The 25,177-nt window shown below is 42.4% G+C and overlaps 1 protein-coding gene across 1 annotated transcript in view; it reads left to right on the top strand.

Annotated features, from left to right (window-relative positions):
• Window positions 1–25,177, top strand: part of LOC136585727 (solute carrier family 26 member 10-like) — a 46,625-nt gene that overhangs the window by 11,528 nt on the left and 9,920 nt on the right. The window contains exons 3-16 of the mRNA XM_066584412.1: window positions 1,150–1,310; window positions 2,343–2,507; window positions 3,585–3,737; window positions 4,681–4,763; window positions 6,272–6,419; window positions 8,270–8,383; window positions 9,769–9,846; window positions 12,249–12,344; window positions 13,752–13,858; window positions 15,166–15,235; window positions 16,303–16,482; window positions 20,305–20,365; window positions 20,946–21,025; window positions 24,857–24,911. Of these exons, the coding sequence (XP_066440509.1) occupies window positions 1,150–1,310; window positions 2,343–2,507; window positions 3,585–3,737; window positions 4,681–4,763; window positions 6,272–6,419; window positions 8,270–8,383; window positions 9,769–9,846; window positions 12,249–12,344; window positions 13,752–13,858; window positions 15,166–15,235; window positions 16,303–16,482; window positions 20,305–20,365; window positions 20,946–21,025; window positions 24,857–24,911 (1,551 nt within the window). The remainder of the gene's footprint in view (window positions 1–1,149; window positions 1,311–2,342; window positions 2,508–3,584; window positions 3,738–4,680; window positions 4,764–6,271; window positions 6,420–8,269; window positions 8,384–9,768; window positions 9,847–12,248; window positions 12,345–13,751; window positions 13,859–15,165; window positions 15,236–16,302; window positions 16,483–20,304; window positions 20,366–20,945; window positions 21,026–24,856; window positions 24,912–25,177) is intronic.

The following is a 25,177-nucleotide window of genomic DNA, read 5'->3' as shown; positions in this document are numbered from 1 at the left end:
CGGCTTCTTCAAGACTAGTGACTGGTGTACTTCTGATGTTATTTCCAGTATGCTATATGTACTGTTGCCATTTATATTTATATAGTTATTCTTATAACCTTATGTGGTATTTCCGTTCTCTTATCTGACCACTGGTTCTTGGTATATCTGCTTATTGTAATTCATAGTTACTTCTCAGGAAGAGACCGTTCCTTAAATATAGAGGCTTTGGGTGGAGGCGTTGCTAAAACACATTTACATGCCCACTCTTTCATTCAGCGATGGTTCTAGGTCTCCATGTCCCATACAGGTTAGCGACAAAATCTGTTGTGGGAGGGGCAGTGTTCATAACCCCTCCAAAAGGGGTCAGGGAGGCGTATTTACATCTTCATCAGCACTTCGGCCCTTTTCACCAATCAGGTTGCTGGAATTATGAATCAGAACCTATCAGGTTGCTGGAATTCCTGAATAGGGCAGAAGTGCTGATCAAGATGTTAATATGCGTCAGGGAGGTATTATGGTTGTATGATAAAATGATGCTCATACAAGTAGTTGGCTCATTACAAGACACTGTTCTGATCGCTACTTTGTAACTGTAACGACACGTGCTCCTCCGTGTGGAGCACATGACCAGGAAAGATTTTCATTGTCTTGAATTTAAAAGTTCCTATTAACCCTTTCCAATCCACTGTCTGACGTCTAAAGACATTCTGATTAAAGGCTGTACAGCTCCGATGTCGGAAGATGTCCGGCAGGGTATTCTTACTGTAGATTACTGGCCCCTTTGTTCTCGGGGGCCTCTCCAGCATGTCACATACCAAAGTACTGTCTCTAGCCAGCAGATGGCACCATTGTATAATGGCAGAAAGAGAAAGACCCCTAGGAAACCCTGAATCCGAAATTGGATTGCAAAGGGTTAAATGAATGCAAGCAGAGATCTTGAAAAAACGTCAGGAATTGATATAGAAAGTATATTAGAAATTGGCAAAACTTTAATTACGCAATAAATAAGAAGTCGTAATACTCCTTCAAAATTAGACGGTGAAACCTTGTGATGGTGAGGGGTCCAGATAGTTACTTGTACAAGTACTTCATATTAAGGACTCTGTTGAATATGCTACACTAACCAAACCTCACTTTGAAGGAATGTTTTACATTTTTGACCCTCAGGTACCTTTGCTGTGGTAAGTCTAATGACTGGCTCAATCATTGATGAACATCTTTTTGAGAACCCAGTGAACGGAAACCTCACCAGTGAAGAGCAGTCGGAAGTGTATGCTCAAAGAATAGGGATGGCTGCTGCTATTGCCTTCCTAATGGGGCTTATAATGGTATGTTAATCACTGCCAGCTGACTTGTAACTTACTTACACTTAGATGTAGTACCAGTTCATACATAAAAGAAGAATGGGATGACTCTCATATAACCTTGGGCTTCAACTTACATACATGTATTAATATTTGAAAATATCATCATGTAAGACAGAAAGAGTATAGTTTCTCCTTAGGCCCAATGTCCATGGGCAAATTTGAATTACGGAATCTACGCTGAGTACCCGCGAGGACGATCCGCAATTCAAGCCACCCATAGGAAGACATGGGCGTCCACAGCTTAATTAAAGTATACAGATTTTGTTTTGCGGACCTTCTAGTCCGGAAAACAAATTGCAACATGCTGCATTTTGCTGCGGTTCCCGCATGGATGGCTTCCATTGGAGTCAATAGAAGCCGTCTGATCTGCGGCTCGTCCGCAACTGAATTGCGAATGGGCCGCGGATTCTGCGGGAAATTTAAAATAAAAACAACACCGGCACGGCGCTTCTGGACACTTCCGCGTTGATAACCTGGATGGGTGCAGGCAGGGTCAAATTCGGATACCGATGCGGACTCCTGCATGTGGAACCCGACCCGTCCGTGGACATGAGGCCTTGGGGAGAGCACCTAGAAGGTGTGAGGAGACTTGTAAGGTCATGCTTACTCCCAGAGGAGCATGCATGGCCTCATAAATCTCCTCACACCAACTAGGAGAAACTATACCCCTCCTGACCCACATCATAGGGCTCTCACCCAACCCACTGTAGACTGATGAGAAGCAAAAACCCCAAATTAGTCTGAATGTACATGGTTAACTTTTCCTTCTGGCTTTAGCTTATATTCCCAGTCATTGCTACAAGGCTTGTTAAAAAGTCTAAGATTGACTTGCAGGAATGCTGCCTTCTAAGAGGTGGCGCTGTAGAGGCATTGTAAAATCTTGCCATTTGCATCATTTAAGCCACAAATCAATACTTGTACAAATATGTAAAGTACTATTAAAACACAATGCAAAATGGCATGTCTATACTAATTGTGCCCTATTCTCTCCAGGTCATTATGTTTGTTCTGCAGCTGGGCTTCCTCTCCACATACTTGTCTGAGCCTATAATAAAAGCTTTCACCAATGCTGCTGCTTTTCATGTCACTGTTTCTCAGATCCAGAACATGATGGGACTCCCTCTGCCACGTCCTACGGGATCCTTTGCCATTTTCATGGTAAGCTAAGTACATTATCATAGTCTCCTATTATGTCAAAGCCATATATAATTTTGGTGTCTGTAAACGAACCCTCCAGTCCTAGGACAAACTTCTGTCCTGGGATGTGGGTACCTTGCGATTCTATTCAAGTCCTATATGCAAGCTCTGTTGTATGTCTATATCAGTGTCTCCCAACTCCGGTCCTCAGCGACCCCAACAGGTCATATTTTTCGGATATCCTATGGTAAAAACACCTGGTGGCAATGTCTGAGGCGCCGACAATAATTACATCACCTGTGTAACACTGAGAAAATCCTGAAAACACGACCTGTTGGGCTTTGAGGATTGGAGCTGGGAAACAATGGTCTATAGGCTCCTGATGAGTTAGGCCTCCTGCACATGGGTGGATCGGACCCCGCATGCGGGATTCTCAAAGCAGAGATCAACCCGGTGCCTGCACAGTGACACCAGCTTACCTGTCTAATGGCTTCTGCACATGCTGCAGATGTGCCAGCCAGCACGCATGCACAGTAGCCGCTGGCGCTGGGAGGGTGATGCGTATCCTGCAGTGCTAACTGCGGAAGTGCCGCAGGATAGATTGCTTCCATTGGCTTCAATGGAAGCCAGCCATGTGTAACCCACACAAAATAGCAGAATGCAGTGATTTATTCTCTGCGAGCGGAAAATCGCAATCAATTTCCGCTCGTGGAGATAATATGGCGTTTTGCCCATTTTGACTATGGGCTATATTTGCTGCGGTGTCCGGAAGCGGACGCCCACCGAGGGCTCTTCAATGCAAATATGCCCATGTGCAGGAGGCCTAAGTCCAGTAATAAGCACAACTATGACCAAGTATAATTTTGTACAACTTGATATGACATATGGATTTGTCCGTCACTATTAATGGAAGGTTTAGGGGTTATGATGACCACAGTAATACAATTCTTGAAACAGTGCTTATACAAAAAGTAAAAAAATGATCTAATATTAATTTGGACGCTTTGCTTGAATTAACATGCAATATAATTAACAAAGAGTTCTAACATCAGCTGGTTCTACACGGTCTCAGTAAACTCACCTTTCTTTATCTTTTAGACACTGGCATCAGTTTTTAAAGCTGCCCATATGACCAATGTTGCAGAGCTGGTTATATCAATCCTTTGTTTAGCAGTGCTTATATCCATCAAAGAACTTAATATTCGTTTCCGAACAAAACTCCGGACACCAATACCAGGGGAGATTATTATAGTAAGTTTTTTAATCATGAACATGTAAATGCTGAATATTGGAGCGATCACAAGGCAGTACATGGGTCAATTGGCAAATCATTTGAATAACATCTAATGATATGGTATAAAGGGTATTTCCAAGCAGGATCGCAAGTTCATAGACTGCAGCAGTAGTTGAGGAAAGCTAACATGAACTTTAATATAGAACTGCTTTAGTCAATGGAAAAGTTTTAAGAATACATTTATACGGCTTTAAAAATTGAAAGGTTGATTGAAGTTAATTAGGACAGAATATACTGTATACTCTGGCCATATCACTGCTCAATGTTTAGGTGTTGAGTTGCAAAGTAGACTGGCTACCACCAATAAAAACAGTGTTGGACTAGGGTTCTTTAGGCTTCGCAGAGGTAATACTTCCTCCCACCCTCCATTTATGCAAAACATGTGCATGCCCAGTCTACTTGTAAACTTTGTTGTTATCATTGTACACACGGGACATGGCATCACCAATGTCTCTAACCGGTTACTTGTGTCAAGCCAAAAGAAATAGACTCCCTACTGGCAAGTGATTGTTTCCAAAGTCAGCTTAAATGGAGTTGTCCTCTACTGCAACCTTTGGGTCCATTATTGTCTCAGAGGTCTGAGCCCAATGATAGAACCCCAGTCTAACCCTGTCTACCTAACATAATTGGAATAGATTTGCAGTATTTTAATCATATTTTACTAGAATACAGTATGTTTTAGTATGTACTGTTGATCTACCACGACAGTAAAGTAAGCAGGCCTGCCTGTAAGGTCGAAAAGGCTAGGGACAATGTCACAGGACTCTTCCTGATTTATGTAAATGAGAAAACTTACATAATGTGTCATCAGAAACTAAAATGTTATCCAAAATACAGCATTACCTTGGGTACATATCTCAGTGTTTCGCCATTTAAAAGATATTTTGCTTTTTGTTACAGGTTCTTGTAGCTACTGGAATAACTTTTGCGACTTCTCTGGACACCCGATATAATGTGCAGATAGTTGGAAGCATACCAGCAGGGTAATGACTGCTATTGTTTCTTTATATAGTCACAATATATTCTGCTGTATTGAAGTATTACGTTGACATAAAACATATAATTTTATTTATTGCAAAATTTGTTCATTTAAAGTTTGGAATAAAAAAAATTTTTTATTAACTCATTGCACTTGAACCTAAACAGTGCGACTAAAGAGGTTGCCCAGTTGTAAACTATTGATGGCTTATGCACAGGATAGGTCATCAATAGTAGATCGGCAAGGGCCTTGATGCCTGGAACTCTGCCGTTCATCTGTTTGCTGGCCCAATAAGCTTGTACATTGAGCTGATTCCTTCAGGAAGCAGACAGCTCCATTCCCACTACAGTGGCATGGCCTGGTGTAACAGGCGAAACTCCCATGCACTTCAATGGGAACTTTGCCTGTAGTACGAAGGCTGGCCACTACTGTGTGAACGGAGCTGTCTGCTTCCTGCAGAAATCAACTTTGTGCACTGGTCCAGCAAACAGCTGATCATTGGGTTCCCATGAACTGATTTACTATTGATAATGTCTTCTGTGCATACCCCATCAATAATTTACAACTGAACAACACCTTTAAGTACATTAAGCACAACATGGTATAGTGGTAAACAATGAAAGCTAGAACTGCCTGATAGGAGGAAAAAAAACATGGTTAATTAGTTAGGAAATGAAATAGGAATATTTCAGAAATTTAATGGACTTTACTATAAATAGGATCACAGCCTTGCATGTGAATATGATAATTAGCAGAGTTAACGCGCCCATCTTACCTTTCCATGAATTTCCTATTTCTCGCAATGCAAATTCAGTAAATTTCAGCAAAGGCACATATAGCATAAACAACGCCAGAGAGAGAAACACAATTTTTTTTCATAGCTGGTCATCTTAGGATATTTCACATGAAGAGGAAAATCGAGAAATTACACATCTGTATTCTTTTAAAACACAGATCAGCAGCACTGCTCCAATTGATATGAGCATGGTGCAGAATCCTCAGGTCGCACCGACAGAACCTCCAGAAGTAACCAAAATTCTTGGTAGTCTGAAATGTTTACTGTAAAAAAAATTGAAAATTCTGAAATTTGACTATAACTATAGTTTTGGAGAAACCACCAGAGTCGGGAAAACATAAAGAAACGTAAAATACATTTTTTATTATGAGATGTGTAAACAGAGTATAAAGGTACCTTTAATATAGATGAGCGAGTATACTCGCTAAAGGCAATTGCTCGAGTGAACAATCTCCCCCGCTCGAGACTGCAGGTTCGGGTGTCGGCAGCGGGGGAGAGCGGGGCGGAACGGAGGGGAGATCTCTCTCTCCCTCTCTCCCCCCCCCGCTCCCTCCTGCTGACTGCCGCTACTTACCGCTCCCCCGCGCCGGCACCAGAACCTTCTCTCGCTCGAGCAATTGCCTTTAGCGAGTATACTCGCTCATCTCTAACCTTTAACTTACTTTGAGTAACAGTTTTACCAACATACTGAATTAGGCGTTTTACTTTTTCCACAGTTTTCCAGCCCCTAAGCTCCCTGCATGGGATATTATTCCTAATGTGATTGGAGACACTATTGCCATCACATTTGTGGGTTATGCTGTGTCTGTATCACTTGCGATGATCTATGCAGAGAAGCACAGATATAGCATTGATCCCAACCAGGTAAGGCCTCTTTCTACCTTTTTATAAACTTTTTAAAAATAACTTTTAGTATGCGTGTCCATGAAAATTTTTATGTCTCCAAGTCCTGGCATGCCTAGTAGGGTAAAACAAAATCATCTGAACTGGTTTAGCTACGTGTTCCATGTATTTCATATGACTGCGGGTAATACAGTCACCTCAAACAGTTTGTCTGAGCAGCTGAAGCCCTTAGCTGGGATTACAAGGAGAAGCTGTGGGTGGTCACACTGTTCTCCTGAATAGGCACCAGCTAGTTAAGTAATACTTGGTTATTTGCAGTCTTCTTTGTAGAGGCTCTTCACTCTTGCTAACAGAGGAGTGTCATGAGCTGAGCTCCATTTATGACATCTACAAGTCCTAATAAGACATAGAGCTGGAGGCGTAATTATAGGGGATGCAGGGGATGCGGTTGCACCCGGGACCAGGAGGCTTAGGGGGCCCATAAGGCCTTTTATCCATATAAGGAGCCCAGTACTATGAATAAGGGCGATGTGCCTGTGTTACTGCTCGAAGAAGACGGCCGCACTGCAATGGAGCTGGTCATGTGTTCTTTCTTCTGACGGTGCGGAGAGTCGCCCGCACCTGCAGTGAGGCTGTCTTATCCTGCAGGAACACGGGCGCATCAGCGTGTGACTGAGCCCTAAAGCATTATACTTGGGGGCCCTGTTACAGGTTTTGTACCAGGGCCCAGAAACTTCAAGTTACGACTCTGCATAGAGCTATGGGTTTTTCCAATGGGATAGCCCCATTAATCCAATCCTGACACTTATTGCCTGAATCAGGTTTTAAAAAGAGAAGAAATATGATATCTGTATTTTAGGACAACTTTATGAAAAGTTTAAGAGTTGCATATGATAGATATTGCCTTTTGTGTTACGAGAAAGCCATAGGTTACACCATGTCATCAAGTACATGAGCAGTAGTTATGGGTCAACACATCCGTGATATGAGTCTAGATTTTATTTGGCCCAGATTATAGTAATATTTCTATTATCTGCTTTCTAGTCTTGTCTTCAAAGTGCCAGCATATGGATATCATAATGGGAGGTTCCCCACACTGGACCCCCTTTTCTACTATTCGGAGCAGAAAATTCTTTCTGTTAAGGACTCAATGTTTCACATCTCTAGCATTATTTTTGGTAATTTGATATTTTTGAGCTTCCAAACAACTTATTACTGGAGGTTCAAGTAGCAGGATGTCCATTACTCAACATCTAGGGAGGTCAGGTAGTTGTCTGAGGAGGTCACCTAGTAAGGAGAGTTGTTCTTAAAGGGGTATTCCAGGCACAGAGTAACAATTTAAAAACTAATGTACATCATCACAATAAGTAATTTGTAATAGGTTCACTGTACCCGGTCTAGCCACTTTCTTCATTTTCTATCTATGTCTCGTGAGCCTCCGCCTGAAAAATATCTCCACTTCCTCTGACATCTTGTCCGCCTTTGCTATTTTCTTTCCTGTCCATAGCCTTCAACATCCTGTGAGCAGTGCATGATGGGAGGACAGGAGTAGAAGCACTGAGAGGGAGGTTGATGCTAGTAAGTTGTAGGGCCTGTGAGCTGTGGGCGGAGCTACAGGGCTGGCCGGGGGACAAGCTTTATGCATCCTGGAAGTTGTAGGAAACCATCAGCTGCTGTGTTTACAGATAAAAACTACGGGTTACCGCTACTTGGCTGTACCTCCTAAATTTCAGCATTTTCAGAATTTGCATTTTGTGCCCAGAAAACCCTTTTAAGAGACAAGTTGTCTGTGGTACCCAATAGGCACTACTGTTAAAGGGTAAGATGAGCAAATATTGTAGCTTTACCAGCATGGTTTTATATTTTTTTAGGAGCTCCTGGCGCATGGAATATCCAATATGATCTCCTCCTTATTTAACTGCTTCCCGAGCTCTGCTACGTTGGCTACAACAAATATTCTTGAAAGTGCTGGAGGTCATACCCAGGTAATGTTTAATATATATTGATGTATCCCCTGGTGGACCCTGAGCTAGGGTGGGCCCCCAGACCACTACTAGATCTGCACATATTAAATAACTAGGAGTCTACCAATTCCTGCCTGCTGTATTCTCCAGATACTTCAATGGAAGCAGGGCAGCCTGCAAATACAGTAATATTTCTAATATTTCTTTTACAGTGTATGGAGAATACAGCGGTGAGGAATTTGTGAATAGGATACGGTAACATCCGCATGTAGATGTATAATGGGCCACAGAATGACTAGTGAGCCAGTCTGACACTGTATATATATATATATATATATATATATATAAAATCAACATATATGCGGTTAAGCAAGAAAGATGCTTGTGTCCGTCATACTGTACATCCTTTACTGCCTGGTTTAAAATTTCATCGACATTAGGGGGGCTTCACACAGGCGATAAAATGTGAGATTGAGTAAAAACCCAGAATTATGAAAACAGATTCAAGCAGAATAAAACCTACAATTTCATATGAAGACATATGGAGGAATAGTATGACACATAGATCTTATCAACCAGGTGGATATGCACTGTGAAATTCAAAAAGACAAGAGGGCTTCCAGTAATGTACATTAATAGTCTATGCTCATGATGGTTTGCTGTGCCCGGATAGCCATTTATTAAGATGAACAGCAAGGATCCCAGCTGATGAACTACTGACCTGTTCTGAGCATAGGTTATCAATAGTTCAGTACCAGACAATCCCTTTAACCTCCTTTATGCAGATCGACCCAGCTTTCCCCATTCCATGTTCTTGCCAACCAAATACCACCTGGGCTGTCACTGACTCAGATGATCAGGAGAGTACTGAGGGCTCAGCCTGCAGCCCCCTACATTACTGTACTTATCTCCAATCTTTTTTTGCTATATATGTCTTATAATACATAAATGAAAGTTAAGCCCAAAGGAAAGAAGGTGTTGGTAAAGTCTAGAGAGCTGGTGGTCACTTGCATTTTCTTTCTTATCAAAACTGCTTTATCACAAATAACCCCATTTAATATGGAGCTGCCATGGTGATCTGCTGAACTCTGCAGATCAAACTTTAAGGAAACCTGGCAAACTCAGACATTTTGGCCACCACTCTTGAAATGTATTACCACTCTCCAGTCTGCAACATAGAGCGTGTTCCAATTGGAGACTCCCACTATGGCTGCCATATGTCCTAATAGCTCAATAAGCCAACTTTCTGTGACCCTGTACAGTTATGGTCTCTGTAAAAGAAAATCCCTATATTTCTTGGTATTAACCCATATGTGACTTTAGAGACAATGAAACATTGGAGCCAAATGCTTCATTTATATGTAATAAAAATATATCCAGTAATGGTTTTTATAATACATATTTAGCTTGCAGGGTTCTTCACCAGCAGCGTGGTGCTCGTCGTTTTGATGTGGGTTGGTCCACTCTTCAACCATCTGCCAAAGGTAAGAAATGCATGGAGTGACTGATAGAGGGAGGCATTGGATGCTTTATGGGATATGCTAGTTGTTGTACTTTGGGTACAGCTATTAGCAAGTATTGATGAATTAACTATCAAGATTTCAATAGGCACATTTATAATGACTGAAACCCATGGCATCTCCAGCTCAAGAGAGATGGAGACATCAATCTTTAGGGCACATTCATATGGCTGTATTCTCTGTCCTTATTTCATCCCTATTTTTGTAATATGGATAGCATTAACCCCATTGATTTGCATTGGGGTCATAGAATCATAAAATGGTAGAGTTGGAAGGGACCTCCAGGGTCATCGGGTCCAACCCCTTGCTTAGTGCAGGATCACTAAGTCATCCCAGACAGAGGTATTTCCAGCCTCTGTTTTAAGACTTCCATTGAGGTGTGCGTATTTTACGCATCTAAAAAACCATAGCATTTTCTATTTTCGTCCATACCACAAACCGAAAGCACCCATTAAAGTATATGGGATCACGTAAAAATGAAGCAAATACAGTTGCATGCCTTTTAGAGATGAGCGAGCACACTCGGTTAAGGCGGTGACTCGAGCGAGCATCGCTCTTCTCGAGTAACTGCATATTCGTCCGAGAAAATTTGGGGGGGGGGGGGCGGCGGGGGTGAGCGGGGGCGGAGAGAGAGAGATCTCTCTCACCCCCCCCCCCCCTGCACCCCTTCCCAAATTTTCTCGGACGAGTATGCAGTTACTCGAGAAGAGCGATGCTCACTCGAGTAACCGCCTTAACCGAACATGCTCGCTCATCTCTAATGCCTATGTATTCACTGTGATTTTACGTATGCTGCTAGGAGATGGTGGGTAAAAAAATCATGACATCAACTGGGCCTTCTTGTCTTTTTTGCATGCAAGCAAAACTCAGTAAATACAAATTCAGCATGCACATAAAGAGAACACTCCAAAAACGCACTAAATACGGACATAGTGAAAATGGTTCAATTTTCACTCACTGAAATTGCCTACACCCGTGTGAATGTGCCCTTAGGCAGGGGGCAGGATTTTGTCCAGAAAAGGGAGAGAGCTTTGACCAGTCTCAACTTACGGATTGCCCATTGAGTGGTTCACACTTAGGCCTTAGTCACACGGGCGTTTTTTCACGCGATTTGCGCATCGCATGACGGATGCGCATGCGCAAATCGCGTGACCGGCGCCGAAAAATCGGCCCAAAAATCGCCCGAAAATCTGCTCCTAGCCGCGTTTCATTAGAAACGGGCCGGAGCTGTCCAGCGCATTGCATTCAATGGAGACGGCAATACAGCGGCTCCATTGAATGCAAGCGCTGCGGGCGAGTGTGGGATGAATTGTCGGGAAGGGGTTAAATATATAACCCCTTTCCTGCAATGCATCCTGAAAAGTGAAAAAATAAAAAAAATGTATGTACTTACCTGCTCCCGGCAGCTGGAGATCCCGGCGGCCGGCCTGCAGTGGGTGTGAAGGGGGTGTGACTCAGGCTTGCCCCTGATTGGCTCAGCGCTGAGCCAATCAGAAGCAAGTCTCAGTCACACCTATTCATGAATTCATGAATGGGTGTGACTGAGATCAGCCTCTGATTGGCTCAGGCTGAGCCAATCAGGGGCAAGCCTGAGTCACACCCCCTTCACACCCACTGCAGGACCGCCGCGGGGATCTCAGGCTGCCGGGAGCAGGTGAGTACATCCTTTTTTTCTATTTTTTCACTTTTCAGGATGCATTGCAGGAAAGGGGTTATATATTTAACCCCTTCCCGACAATTAACCCCGCGCACGCCGGCAGCCCATTGCTTTCAATGGAGCGGCTGTATTGCCGCTCCATTGAATTCAATGGGCAAACATCGTTCTTCTCTGCCACAGCTGTTCCAGCTGTGGCAGAGAATGATTTATCTTCTATATGTTCTCAGTGGGGTCGGCGCTGCTGCCGCCGGCCCCATTGAGCGCATATAGAGAAGAGAACAGGAATCGCAGATCGCAGATAGGTGCGATCTGCGATTTCTGTTCTCTAATTTATCGGACGAGCGCATAAAAAGCGCTCATGTGTCCGATACCATTGCAAAGCAATGGTTTTAAAAAATCGCCGGACGCATGCGCATGCGCAAATCGCGGCAATAAACGCCCGTGTGACTGAGCCCTTACATTGCACACCGCGCGCACGGCACAAAGACACTGATATGGGACCCGGGAAGCTTTGTGAAGAGAACCAGAGGTCTGGTAAGAGCTCCCTTCACATCTCCACATATGGTTAGGATTTGCTAATGAAGGAATAAGATGGTGATAGACTTGCTACAATCTCTTCTTGTATGTCGATGGGCGCCTCCGTGTCACATTACTCTGCTGTAAATGATATAGGTGTTCTGCTTTCTAGCTATTTTTCTATTCTTTCCAGGCAGTACTTGCCTGTATAAATGTTGTGAGCCTCAGACAGATGTTCCTACAATTCCAAGAGCTTCCAGAATTATGGAAAATCAGCAAAACGGACTTTGTGAGTATTTTTTTAATATTTCCATATAATTTAAGACAAGTTATATGCTATTTCTTCAGTAGATTTGTTGTGGATTTCACCCTGTTATCGCAAAGGGTGAAACCTGCGGAGAAATCTACAACATAATAGATATACTGAGGATCTGAAAATCTGTAACATGGCCTGAAATTCATGAAGCTTTTCTCCATGTGTGATTGGGGCTTTGAAAACCATATTCTCATTGATTCTATTGTAAAGCGTTGGGGCTTTCTAGTGCAGAATCACACACTTCTATATGTGACCATATCACTATATGAACTTATATAAAATAGGATAGCATGGAAGGCAAGTACCCAAGAAAATCATTCCTGTTAGGCTATATTCAGATGGTTCTAAGAAAGTTGCCCTCAAGAAGTTTGGGGTGACTCGCATTGGACAGCGCACGGACACCCATCCATCTGCTGTCTGATATACACAGCCCCTGCAGACTCTATGTGCTATTCTCGTTTGTGAAAACCATTAGTCCCTGTTAAAGAATGTTTGTGCGAATAGCCTAAATGGCTATAATGTGGCTGTGTGCTGGCCATGGACAGTCAACAACATGTCAAACCTTGACGCGATTAATATCCACAATGGACCGAAATGTGGGAAACACCAATAAAGGAGAGGGAACGCTCTTACTATCCAACTTTGGTTTGGCAGGCTCTGCTTAAGAGTAGGGTTATTGTTCCAATAGGAACGGCCCCAAATTGTGAACCTGGGGGAATTAGGTATTCCCAGTTGGAGGACAGGGAAGGATATATGGTAGATATATATATATATACACACAGAGCTAGGCAAAAGTAATGAAAGCCCACCGTAAAAGTATTGCCACTGGTACTTAGCTGCAGAGGACTGCTCCCACAGTAGAAACCTCAAGCAGGAAAATAACCAGCACCCATGTAGAGGCGGGCCCAGAATAGATACACTCGCATTATGGATGATTAGGCAGCTAGGGAAAATGCCTTCCTATCAGTAAATCAGTCTATACACCACAGGAGATATTGTAGCAGGAAAGAGAAGCAGGGAATATTAAACACTGAGGGATTCCCGACAGATAACACCCAAAAGAACTTCTGCAGTGATAGAAAAGAGGCACACGTTGGTCTAATGGCATGGGGCATGTGCCAAAGGTGTTATTACGTGGTCCGGAACTGACGTTGCGAGGCAACCCCGGTTCCACTTCCTGATTGTAGAAGGTGTGCCACAACATTTGCTTTTCAAATGAGCTGCTTAAAAATATATGCTAGGATCTGTTGAGTTCGTTTAGGCAACTACTGCAATTTTATTTTATTTTGATAACTCTTTTCCATTGTTTACATTTACAACAGTTTCTTGCCTATACTTAAAGGACCCACATTGAGAATGATGTTACATTTTGTTTTTCAGTCTGTTTGGGTGGTCACATGGTTGGCGGTAGTCACTCTCAATGTGGAAATGGGCCTTGCTGTCGGTGTAGTTTTCTCCATGATGACTATAGTTTGCAGAACGCAAAGGTACGTTCCCCAAAAAATAAAATTCTATTATGAAGAATTGTAGAAACTGTTGCACTCTTGATGCCGTACAGTGTCTAGAACAATGAACAATATACAATCTGTAAACTGAAGGTGCATTCATTTGTGCCCCAAGAGGGCTTAGTCAGATGACCGTTTTGTTAAACGCATATTAGGTGCGTTTGCGATTCAAATCTATTACTCAATGAAAGCAGTCACATGTGTGACAGCACTGTCACAGTGTTCAGTGACAAGGGGACTCCCCGCGGGAATGAAGAATTCCCCTGCCACAGCTGTGGCACAGGAGCGTGATGTTCTCCCGTTGCTTTTTTAATGGGGCTGGCGCTTCTGCAGACCCATTGAAAGCAATGGGGTGACAGCGAGCCCTTCCCTGAAAATCATCCTTAGCTGTAAAAAAAAATAAAGTTAGCTCACCTAGAAGCGCTGACCGGCTCACAGCTGTGGCAGATGATCGCAATCTTCTATGTATGTTCTCAATGAGGTTGCCGCTGCTGCCGCCGGCCCCATTGACCACAAGGTGAAATCCCTAGATGTGACAGCATCCAGGGGTTTCACATCCAAGGAATCCCCTGCTGCAGATGTCACAGCAGGGGATAGTGCCGTACTTTATGTGCAAATTTTGCCATCATGTCAACGCACACAAGTGCGAATTTTACAACGCATCGGCTGCTTCGGTCACACGCATTTTTGACGCATGCATTGTGCGGGTTTTTTTTTACACAACTAAATCCGTTCAAAAAACGGTTGTATAATTTCTGCAAGTGAAAAACAATTATGTAGGCTTGTATAGGGCTGTCTCTGCAGCATATGCATGGAATTCTACAAACTAGGCTAAAAAAATGGGACAGTTGCAAAAATGTCTGCAAGAAATCTTCCACATAGGAATGTAGCGCAAAAAATTACCTTTTGTTTTGCTTGTTTCAATCTTCGTAGGACAAATAGTTAGCGCTGAACAATTTTTAATAATAATGTCTGACACAGCGCTCCAAATTCCCGGCGCCTCTTCACAATGTCATAGAGTTACATGATAAAATCCCATATGCCTGCAACCACCACCGGAGGAAGAGTACTGAAGTTGGCTTAAAACAGTTGAACTCTGTTGACACACCTAATCTTCTGCCAATGATGGCAACAGGCAGCCAATTAATGTTCTTTTATTTTTTGGTTTCACCTAAAGCCAAATGAGATATAAAATAGACCGCAGGTAGAAAATGTACCTGTTCTGTTATAAATGTATATTTCTTTCCTCTGGTTATTCACTTAATGACAAGTTTATTATATCATTTCAGAGCACAGTGTTCAGTCTTGGGACGAGCTATCAATACAGAAATTTATCGACCCATTGAAGAGAATGACAAGGTACATACTTTAAGCCCCCCGACAGTTTTAGATGAGCTCAGTTCCTTCAACAAGAAAAGGTCATTACAGTTTTTGAGAAAATGAACTCCTTCTTCAAATGGCTGGTTCTATCAGTGCTGCCGACATGCTTTTGGTGTAATTTTAAAGCCAAAATACTTGTTGGTAGCACTAAAAGAACAGGAGCTACAGCTGTTTTAAGTGGGGTTGGGAATACTAAATCTACAGCTGTCACTTTTCAGTGGGTGTGCAGAGCAGAGAGGGAGGAGGAGCAGAGAAGAGCAGCAGCAGAGAAGCTCCTTGATTCTTCTGCTTCTCTCTCTCTGTCAGATGAGGGAATGTGATAGGCTAATTAAAGGGGTCATTGAGGGAGGCATTGGTGGCAGCCTACAGAAAAAATATAAAGCAATACTCACCTCCCACTGCTGCAATGCTCCCTGCTGAACGCTACCCGTTCTCCGGTCTTCTGTTTACAAGTGCTGAAGCGGTCACATGCATTGTTTACTCACATGACCACTGCAGCCAACTGAAGCCTTGATAGGGACACAACTGATAGCATCCCAGAAACTTGCCATGGGCTTCTATATTCAAAGCCCACATGACAAGTGTACTGAATGTCATTGGGCCTTCTGGCGTCAAATGGCGATTCAGTGAATATATTAATTTTATATAGTTTTGGGCATGGGTTGCCAAAAACTATATAAAATAAAACAAACTTGGAAAACCCCTATATCATTTCCGTAATATTTCGAAATGGACAAACAGGTAAGGCAAGCATGATCTAGTGTGAAGAAAGTAATAGAGAACTGATGTATTGGATGGAGTTGCTTCTTGGCATTCTCATCGTCTATAACCAAATAAAACAGATTATTGTTCACAAGAAGAAAGACGCCATCCAAACCACAATGACAGGAGTCATGCACCCAGCAGCCAATAACACGGCTCTCAAACAATGGCTTGTTTTAGCAATAAATTTCCAGGTTTTTTTTTTAAACAAAAAAAAAAAGAGACCTGTTTCCAGGATCTGCTGCCAAAAATCATAGACATTTTGTTTTTGCTCTTGTTTTCAGTGTTTTGAAATCCCAGGCGTGAAGATCCTGTCTTATAACTCCCCGATTTACTACGGCAACAGGGACATCTTTAAGGAAACAATGAGCAGGATCATAGGCCTGACGCAAGAAAAGATAAGGAGAAGAGAAAAAGCATTAAAAGCCATGGAACGAGGCATGAAGTTAAGCGTCTCAGTTGTGGTAAGTTAAAGCAACACGATTAAAAAAAAATAATTATGAATCTGAATTCCCGATTCCGACTTCCATTAAAATCAATAGGAGTAAAAATCGGGTTATCTAAATTGGCCTCATTGAACAATAATGGTAGTTGTGGCCTGGTGGCCCGGTGGTTAATACTGCTGCCTAGGTTAAGGTTCCAAGTTGAAATCTCCATCAAGGTCAAATTCAAACCTAGAACTCCAGAGCTGCAAGACAGTAGTGCTAAACCAACATCCCTGTTCTGTGGGCGCAAAGCAGAGAGACGATATTTTTGCTAAAAATTGGATCGGGATGATCCTGTCTAGTTAAACAAAAATTTTATTGCCCAACTGATCACGACAGGCAACACTAGTGATGAGCTACAATGATAAGATATGACTGTGTTGGGATGTTATCACAGCAGCAGCCAGGAGTGGAGAGTAGTAAGGCATTGGGCTGGAGGATCTACGACCGGTTTAGATTTTCTACATTAAGCGGCATCTAGTATTCAGTACTGCCTCCTCTATCGGTAATCATCTAACATAAGTCAATACCGTCCCGTGGGTTACCGCGTACCAGAGGCCCTTTCTCATGAGCTTTTATTAGTCTTGTTTGTTCGTCTCTTTACGTGATGTCGTGTCAGTGAGGCACCTAAAGTTTTTAAGTATTGTTTATTAAAGGTTATATTTTAAAGGAATACGCACAGTGAATATAATATAATACAGAAGGTCATTTTCTGACGACACAATCCCTTTAAAAAAATATATACATTTGGTATCATTGCATCGGTAACAAGCTGTAAAATAGACTGAAAACACTTTTTACTCCACACAATAAATGCTATAAAAAATGAGAAAAACAGCGCCAAAATTATTTTTTGTTCATTCCACCTCCCAAAAATCTGCACTAATAGTAATCATATATACCCCAGAATGGTGGCAATAAAAACTGCAGCCCATCATGCAAAAAACAGCAAAACTCAATCTACGGAGAAATAAAAAAGTAATGGGTCCTTGAATGCAGCAATGCAAAGAAAATAAAAAAATTACAAAAAAAAGAGGTTTTATTGTGCAAGTCAAGTCAATAAAACTAAACAAATCTATAATTTTGGTATCATTGTAATCATACCAACCCACAGAAAAAAGTTATTATGTCATTTATACTGCATGACGAATGCTATAAGGGCTCATGTCCACGGGGAAAAGAAGAATTAAAATCCGCAGCGGATTTTAACTCTTCTCCCGCGCGCGGATCCGCACCCCATAGGGATGCATTGACCACCCGCGGGTAGATAAATACCCGCGGATCGTCAATAAAAGTGATTTAAAAAAAAATGGAGCATGAAAAAATCTGGACCATGCTCCATTTTCATGCGGGTCTCCCGCGGGGACGGCTCCCGCGGGCTTCTATTGAAGCCTATGGAAGCCGTCCGGATCCGCGGGACACAAAAATCACATTTTACTTACCCGCTCCGTTTCTTCTCTTCGGCGCCGCGCCATCCTCTCTCAGCCGCGGCCGGATCATTTTGCTTCGGCCCGGCGCATGCGCGGGGCACGTCACAGACGTCATCGTGCACATCCGCCGAGCCGAAGAATGAAGATCCGGCCGCGACGAGAGAAGATGACGCCGCAGCGAAGAGAAGAAACGGAGCGGATGGGAGGTGAGTTTATTGTCATTTATTTTTCTTTTCAGCGCTCATGTCCGCGGGGCAGGAGGGGCCCGCTGCAGATTCTACATGTAGAATCCGTAGCGGGCCCGATTTTCCCCGTGGACATGAGGCCTAAAAAAGAAAACAAAAACAATGGATGGCAGAATTCATGTGCTTCGTCACTCTGCCCTCCAAAAAAATGAGTTATACAATATATTATATGTACCCCGAAATGTTACCAATAAAAACTACAGCTCACCACACATAAAACAAGTTCCCTTATGGCTATAACAATGGAAACATAGAAGAGTCATAGCTTTTGAAAAGTGCCAAAAAATCATTGCGTCCTTATGTCCAAAATTGTCCACATTACAATGGGTCATTTTGTAATATTTTACGTTTGCATGTATATATATACATACAAACAACATAATATATGTATATAAAAGCATATTTTAGTTAGTGAAACGTCTTTGTTCACTTTGACAGCGCTCTTTCCTCTTGAGCTAATCCAATGGACCATGCTATAGGATTATTCTATAAGCTATGGAGAACTGCTCTTGGGAAGCACGATGCATCCTAGTGGTTCTCTGTAGGATAGGCAGTAAATTTTCATTTGGGGTATAACAGGAAAATGACGATAATGACACTCCTAATTGATACATTCTTTAAGTATAATTTGGTATATACTATCTTCTCAACAAGACCTGGGGTAGAGCTGCCCTGCTGCACAAGTACACTCTTCGTCAAAACAATTCAGGCAACTAGAAGGAGTTTTCATTTTGTTGCAAGACTCGGCCTGCAAATATTCAAATTATTAGAGTTGTGGGGTGATTAGATGAATGGTCTTGCCACCTGAGGCCCTAAAAGTGGTTCTCCCCCATGGCCTGTAAAAAGGCTCTCAGAGGCTCCTTGTGTGTAGTGACCTCTTCTTCCACTTGTGTAGAGCTTGTTGACCACTAGATGCCTCTACGATGCAATCAAAGACATTTTGCCCAGGTAACAGTCGGGGAGGCAGAGCATTATTGGAGTGCAAGAAGCTGGATGGTCATATCAACGAATTGCCACCACCTGGGCCGTTCTGACCAGACTGTTAGGAGGTTTTTTTGAGCAGTGGATGCTTGAGGGCATGCACAAAAGGTGACCAGGCTCAGGACGACCTCGACAGACCACCAGTAGAAAGGATTCTTTGACAGGCACGAGCAGCTCCAATTGTTTCATCATCCACCATCCAGAGACAGGTGGTACCATCGTTATAGGCTCTGTGTCTGTCAGAACCATTTCCAGGCAGTTGGCTTAAGATACCCATTATGTGTACTGCTATTGACACTTACCCACCATCACCTCTGTTTGCAGTAGTGTTGTGAATGATGGAACTGAACTGCCATGGAGTGGAATCAGGTTGTCTTTAGCGATGAATCCAGGTTTAGTGTGAGCACAGTAGAGGCTCAGTTATAGCAAACGTAGACTGATATACCACAGGACACCATATAGAACCTGTGTGTGTCCATGCCCGCCACTATCACATCTTGCATCCAAGCTAGAGGCGGTCCAACAGGGTACTAGAGCCTCTATGCCTGTCCGTATCACATCTTGTATCCAAGCTAGAGGTGGTACAACAGGGTACTAGAGCCTCTATGCCTGTCCGTATCACATCTTGTATCCAAGCTTGAGGCGGTACAACAGGGTACTAGAGCCTCCATGCCCGCCTATATCACATCTTGTATCCAAGCTAGAGGCAGTACAACAGGGTACTAGAGCCTCCCTTCAAGAATTCAGTTTGCTGCAATAAATTTGCCCTTTGTCCTGATTTTGTAATGACTTACTTTAACCCTTTTCAATCCACTGTCTGACGTCTTAAGACATTCTGATTGAAGGCTGTACAGCTCCGATGTTGGAAGACGTCCAGCAGGGTATTCTTACTGAATATTACTGGCTGCTCTGTTGTCGGGGGCCTCTACAGCATGTCACATACCACAGTACTGACGCCCTTGTATAATGGCAGAAAGAGAAAGCCCCCTAGGAAACCCTGAATCCAAAATTGAATTGCAAAGGGTTAATCAATGTTACAATCACACAGAGAAAGCTTCACACAATTACAACAACTTCTTCTATGCTCACAATGAGTTTACATTTGTGAACGTCATTGTAATATTTAACTGTCTTTTATGTTGTAGGATACAGGAATTACAAACCCAGTTTATCATCCAGAAGGGGGCAACGTAAAGCTAGAGCAAGGTATGATGAAGTTTACTTTGTGAATGTGTATTTTTTGTGTTATGCAATGGAAAACCCAATGTTGTTTTTCGGTGTTGGATGCTGAACAGGGTTACCAACCAATCTCTAAATTCACAGGCAGTCATTAAATTTAGAAGATATTTGTAGAGTGACCATAATAAAATATAGCTGTATCTATAATCGGAAATACGGTAGAAAAGAACAACTACAAGCAATTTACTCCCGTCCGGTCCCAAGACAGAATTTTGTCCGGAAACCAGAGTCAGTTTAAGCCCTGCCCATGGGATGCAGAGGGTTCGGCTGCATCCAGGCCTCCGAGCCTTAAGGTCCCATGATGTTTTTCTTGCCCATATGAATAGATCAGTACTATAAATGACAAATATAGTTGGCAGACCCAAAGTTTTTGCATTGGGGCCCAGGAGCATCAAGCCATGTCTCTGCCTACAAGTATTTACTAACTTTACGAGTGTTCTATATGTACTGGTAGTATATGTAGCTCAACATAATTGTCTCAAACGCAACTGTTTATAGTTTATGGATGAAGGTACAACTGTAGAAAACATTCTATTTTTCTTTGCAGACACTGAAATCAAAACACTTATCATGGATTGCAGTGGGGTTATATTTATTGACATTGCTGGAGCTCGCCTTTTTATACAGGTCAGTCGGTGACAGATCCGTTTAATTATAGTGAATCAGTCATTACATTAAAAACAAAAAGCACAGTAGACCGGCCAATCAGCGAGTCATACTGATTTAGGAGGCTTGTATACAGGCCGTCTGTCGGCTTTAATGAGCACTGTTCATTAAGATCGGCACTCATATACCACCACATTCGCACCGGCTGATCTATTGGGGATGTACTACCGGTTATACAACTGTTTGATCCCCATTCACTTTAGTCGCTGTTGACAGCACATACCCTGTTTACGCTGGGAGAGAACGATTATTTTTCAAGCAACACAAAACATATGTTTGCCTGTTCAGCGGCTGATCAGTGCCCGATTACGTTCATACAGGGCGCAAGTAGGACACCCTTCATGGACATCACTAATAGATCAGACCAAGATGCAGATAATGTGCACAATGGCCTGATATGGATATGGAGGATAGGTAAGATGTTAAATGCTGATGGAAAGAGCAGTGTATACAACATAGTATTTTGTAGAAGTGAATAAGGCAAACACATCATACATAGCTACAAGTACTCAGATGACAGGATACCGCTGCTTCACCAAACACCTCAAGCAGGACAATAACCGGCGCCCAATGTAGAGGCGGGCCCAAAATAAATACACTTCCAAATAGGCTGATCGGTCGGCCAGAGAAAACATCTCCTTGTAGGCCAATCAGTCCACAGGAAATGTTGTAGCGGGGGATGTGCACTAGGGCACATCATACATGAAACCCACTAAGAGATTTCCAATAGACAAGTGCTCTAGGCCCCCTGCGGTGACAGGAAGAAGGCAGCACAGATGTCTGTCATTTGTAAGTTCATGTTAATCTTCCACACAGGACAATGCAGTCCATGAACAGCTTATGGTCATGTGGGCCAGGGCGCTGCAACTCCTGCTTATGCAGGGCAATGATCAGCTGAAGGAGTGTTGTAATCAACACTCATTAATGGTCTCTGGTCCATGTAAAAGGACCTTTAGGTTCAGAAAATATTTTTGGGCAAAAACCGCTGATGAAAAAAACGTGTGAATTTTAACAATACGTTTTCTAACACTGAAAAATATCAATGTGTTTATTGGATCAGGGAAAACAGCTTGAAGCCTTTAACCCCTTAAGGACCAAGGTGTTTACGTTTGGAAGGACCAGACACTTTTTAAGGATTCTACCCACGTCATGGTTTTACTTTCCAATTTTTTTTTCTTCAGCTACCCAAATTAATTTTGCTGTATTTTTCCCCATGACATATAGGGTTTTTCCCCATGACATATAGGGTTTTTTTTAAGCTTTTTTCACTGATATTTTTTTCAGTTTTATAGCTTTACTAGGGATAAAAAGCTAAAAAAAACATTTAAAATTTTTTTTTTGAGTTTTTATTTTAAAAATGAGTATATTTACTCTAAAATAAAGTACAGGAATGGGTTCCTCATATACCGTATATACTTGAGTATTAGCCGACCCGAGTATAAGCCTAGTCAATAAGTTTTACATCAAATAATTCATAAAACTTATTGACTCGAGTATAAGCCTAGCTATACTCAAGTATATACTTGGTAAAGAAAAAATGCAATACTCCCCTACCAGCCGGCATCTGTGTCCCCCGGTCTCCCCGGCAGTGCAGCAAGCTGCTTGAGAATTCTCCCCACTGTCATCTTCCTGCTCAGCTTTGAATCCCCCTGCCATCAGTGCTGTGTAAGTAAGCGCTGTGATTGGATGGAGCCATTCACAGCTGGTGCTCAATAAATCAATCACAGCCATTCAGTGATGTCATCCACTGAATGGCTGTGAATGATCGAGCGCCGGCTGTGATTGGCTGGCGCTCAATCCAATCACAGCACTTACCTACACAGTGCTGATGGCGGGGGATTCAAAGCTGAGCAGGGAGATGACAGCAGCGAGAATTCTTAAGCAGCTTGCTGCACTGCCGGGGAGACCATCGCGCTGGGGACACAGACGCCGGCTGGGAGGTGAGTATTGCAGGGTTTATTTTGTTGTTTTTTTTACCTCACTCGAGTATAAGGGGTTTTTTTAGCATTAAAAAATGTGCTGAAAAACTAGGCTTATACTCGAGTATATATGGTATGTATTATTCTATAAACACATAATACTTCTTTAGGGTATAAAGATGAAAGGAAAGTCCTGACTTTAGACAATTCTTTTTTCTTGCACTAGAGAATGACTACAGTGAGGTAGGCAACTATATTAGGGAAAGACATAGACTATTATTTCTTATTATATATTAGAAGAAGTGATGGCAGAGCTCTGCTTTTGAAGTCTACATGGCAGCACATACAGTAACTACACTCTGCACTGCTCACTAGCCCTTCACAGAATAGACAGAATTATAATAAAACTCACTTTTCAAGGTAGGCTACCATCAAGGTTACAGGCTAGACCTCATCTTTATTATTTTGCGCCGCACCTAATTTATCTTGTATAGACAGTGTCAGCGGTTACTCTGGGTCATAGACTAGGTACTCTAGTCAGCGAGAGGAGTTGCCCCCTTTTTTACACGGCAATTTTTCGTATCTCTAAACTGGGAACACTTGCAATCTATTGGTTAGTTGCAGCTGAGCCACTTCCAAATGCTGATAGTTTCTGCTGCCCATCACATTGAGGGGCCTTTTCTAAAAGAACTGGGTTTTATTTAAGACCAGACTCGCTGTATATTTCCCCTTTTTTAATATTGGGGATCTGCCGACACTTCGTATAGGTGCCATTAGATTTTTTCATTAGTCACATCTGCAATCTCATAGAGCATATATGCAGCCTTATATTCGCCGCACCTAATTTATCTTGGGTAGTTAGTGTCAGCAGTCACTTTGGGTCACAAACTAGGACTCAAGTACAGCGAGAGTAGTTGCCTCTTTGTTATACGGCGACTTCTCATATCCTTAAGTTGGTTGTCTGTAGCTGAGCCACTTTTCAGTGGGGAGGCTACAACGCTGATAGTATCCTGCTCCCTATAACATTGAGGGGCCTTTTCTAACTGAAATAGGTTTGATTGAAGACCAGACCCGCTATATATTTCCCCCTTCTTCTATTATTGGGGATCTGCCGACACTCTATATAGGTGCCATCAGAAGAAAATGATTGAACCATGAACCGCTGAACTGTAAAATCGCATGATACTACATTTCTTATGCGCCGATAAGGGAGATTGCCAACTTTCAGTCTACATCTGGGCCAAACATCTATTCCCAGATGTTGACTCTATGTAACAAATCTATCTAGAGGTCTTTTTAGTCCTATCATATTATTAGGATATTGACTTGAGGGGCACTCTACCACATGCATCTGCGGTCTCCTGTGCATTACTGACCCTCAATTGTTAATTATTCCAGTCTCCTACTGTGCTTCCGCAAACACTATATTGTGACTAGGGGGCAAGGAATTCTGTGTTTGTCCTAGCCCTTTAATAATTATTTTTAACGGATCTTGAATAAAATTGAGTTTTATTATAATTACGTCTATTCTGTGAAGGGCTTTTAGAGAAATGTATAGTCTGTTTCTGTCTCTGTGAAGTGCTACACTGCTTGCTAGAACCAAATAAAGAACACATTCAAGTTAAACCAAAAACATTTTTGGAAACATTTCCATCATGGTTTTGTACTTGTTTCCTTCAGCTCCTTGGAGTGTAGTAGTTTCTGAGGCACACGATTATGTCTGTTTCCAGTCTTATGCCACAAATTACATTGAGGTTTACATGATTACTGAGATCACTTTCTGGCATTTGCAATGTTTTATCATTTCCAAAATCTGTTTAAAAAACAATGTCTTGTATCAAACTTGTAACCATGTATCTTTCATGTTGTTTAGATGTGTGTTGAGTGTCAGAAGGCGGGCATGCACCTGCTCCTCGCTGGATGCAATGGTGGGCATCTACTCACTCTTTATTCCAATCTCTCCATTCATTAAAATGACATTAATGTGAAAGGGAATGACATCTAGTTACTGACAAGGGGATGATCTGCTACCTGTAATATGTGTATCACACAACAAAGTGAACATAATATACTGTGTCCTGTGATAGAAGGAAGTCGGACTGCCTTTTAGGGACCTTTCACACGGGACGGAATTGTCCACAGGACGCACTGCAGATGCGGTCTTTGTCAATTAGTGTGTATTTTATGGCTTATT

Source organism: Eleutherodactylus coqui, chromosome 1 (assembly GCF_035609145.1).
Source record: "Eleutherodactylus coqui strain aEleCoq1 chromosome 1, aEleCoq1.hap1, whole genome shotgun sequence".
NCBI classification, from domain to species: domain Eukaryota; kingdom Metazoa; phylum Chordata; class Amphibia; order Anura; family Eleutherodactylidae; genus Eleutherodactylus; species Eleutherodactylus coqui.
This window is presented reverse-complemented; position numbering and strand designations above follow the sequence as displayed.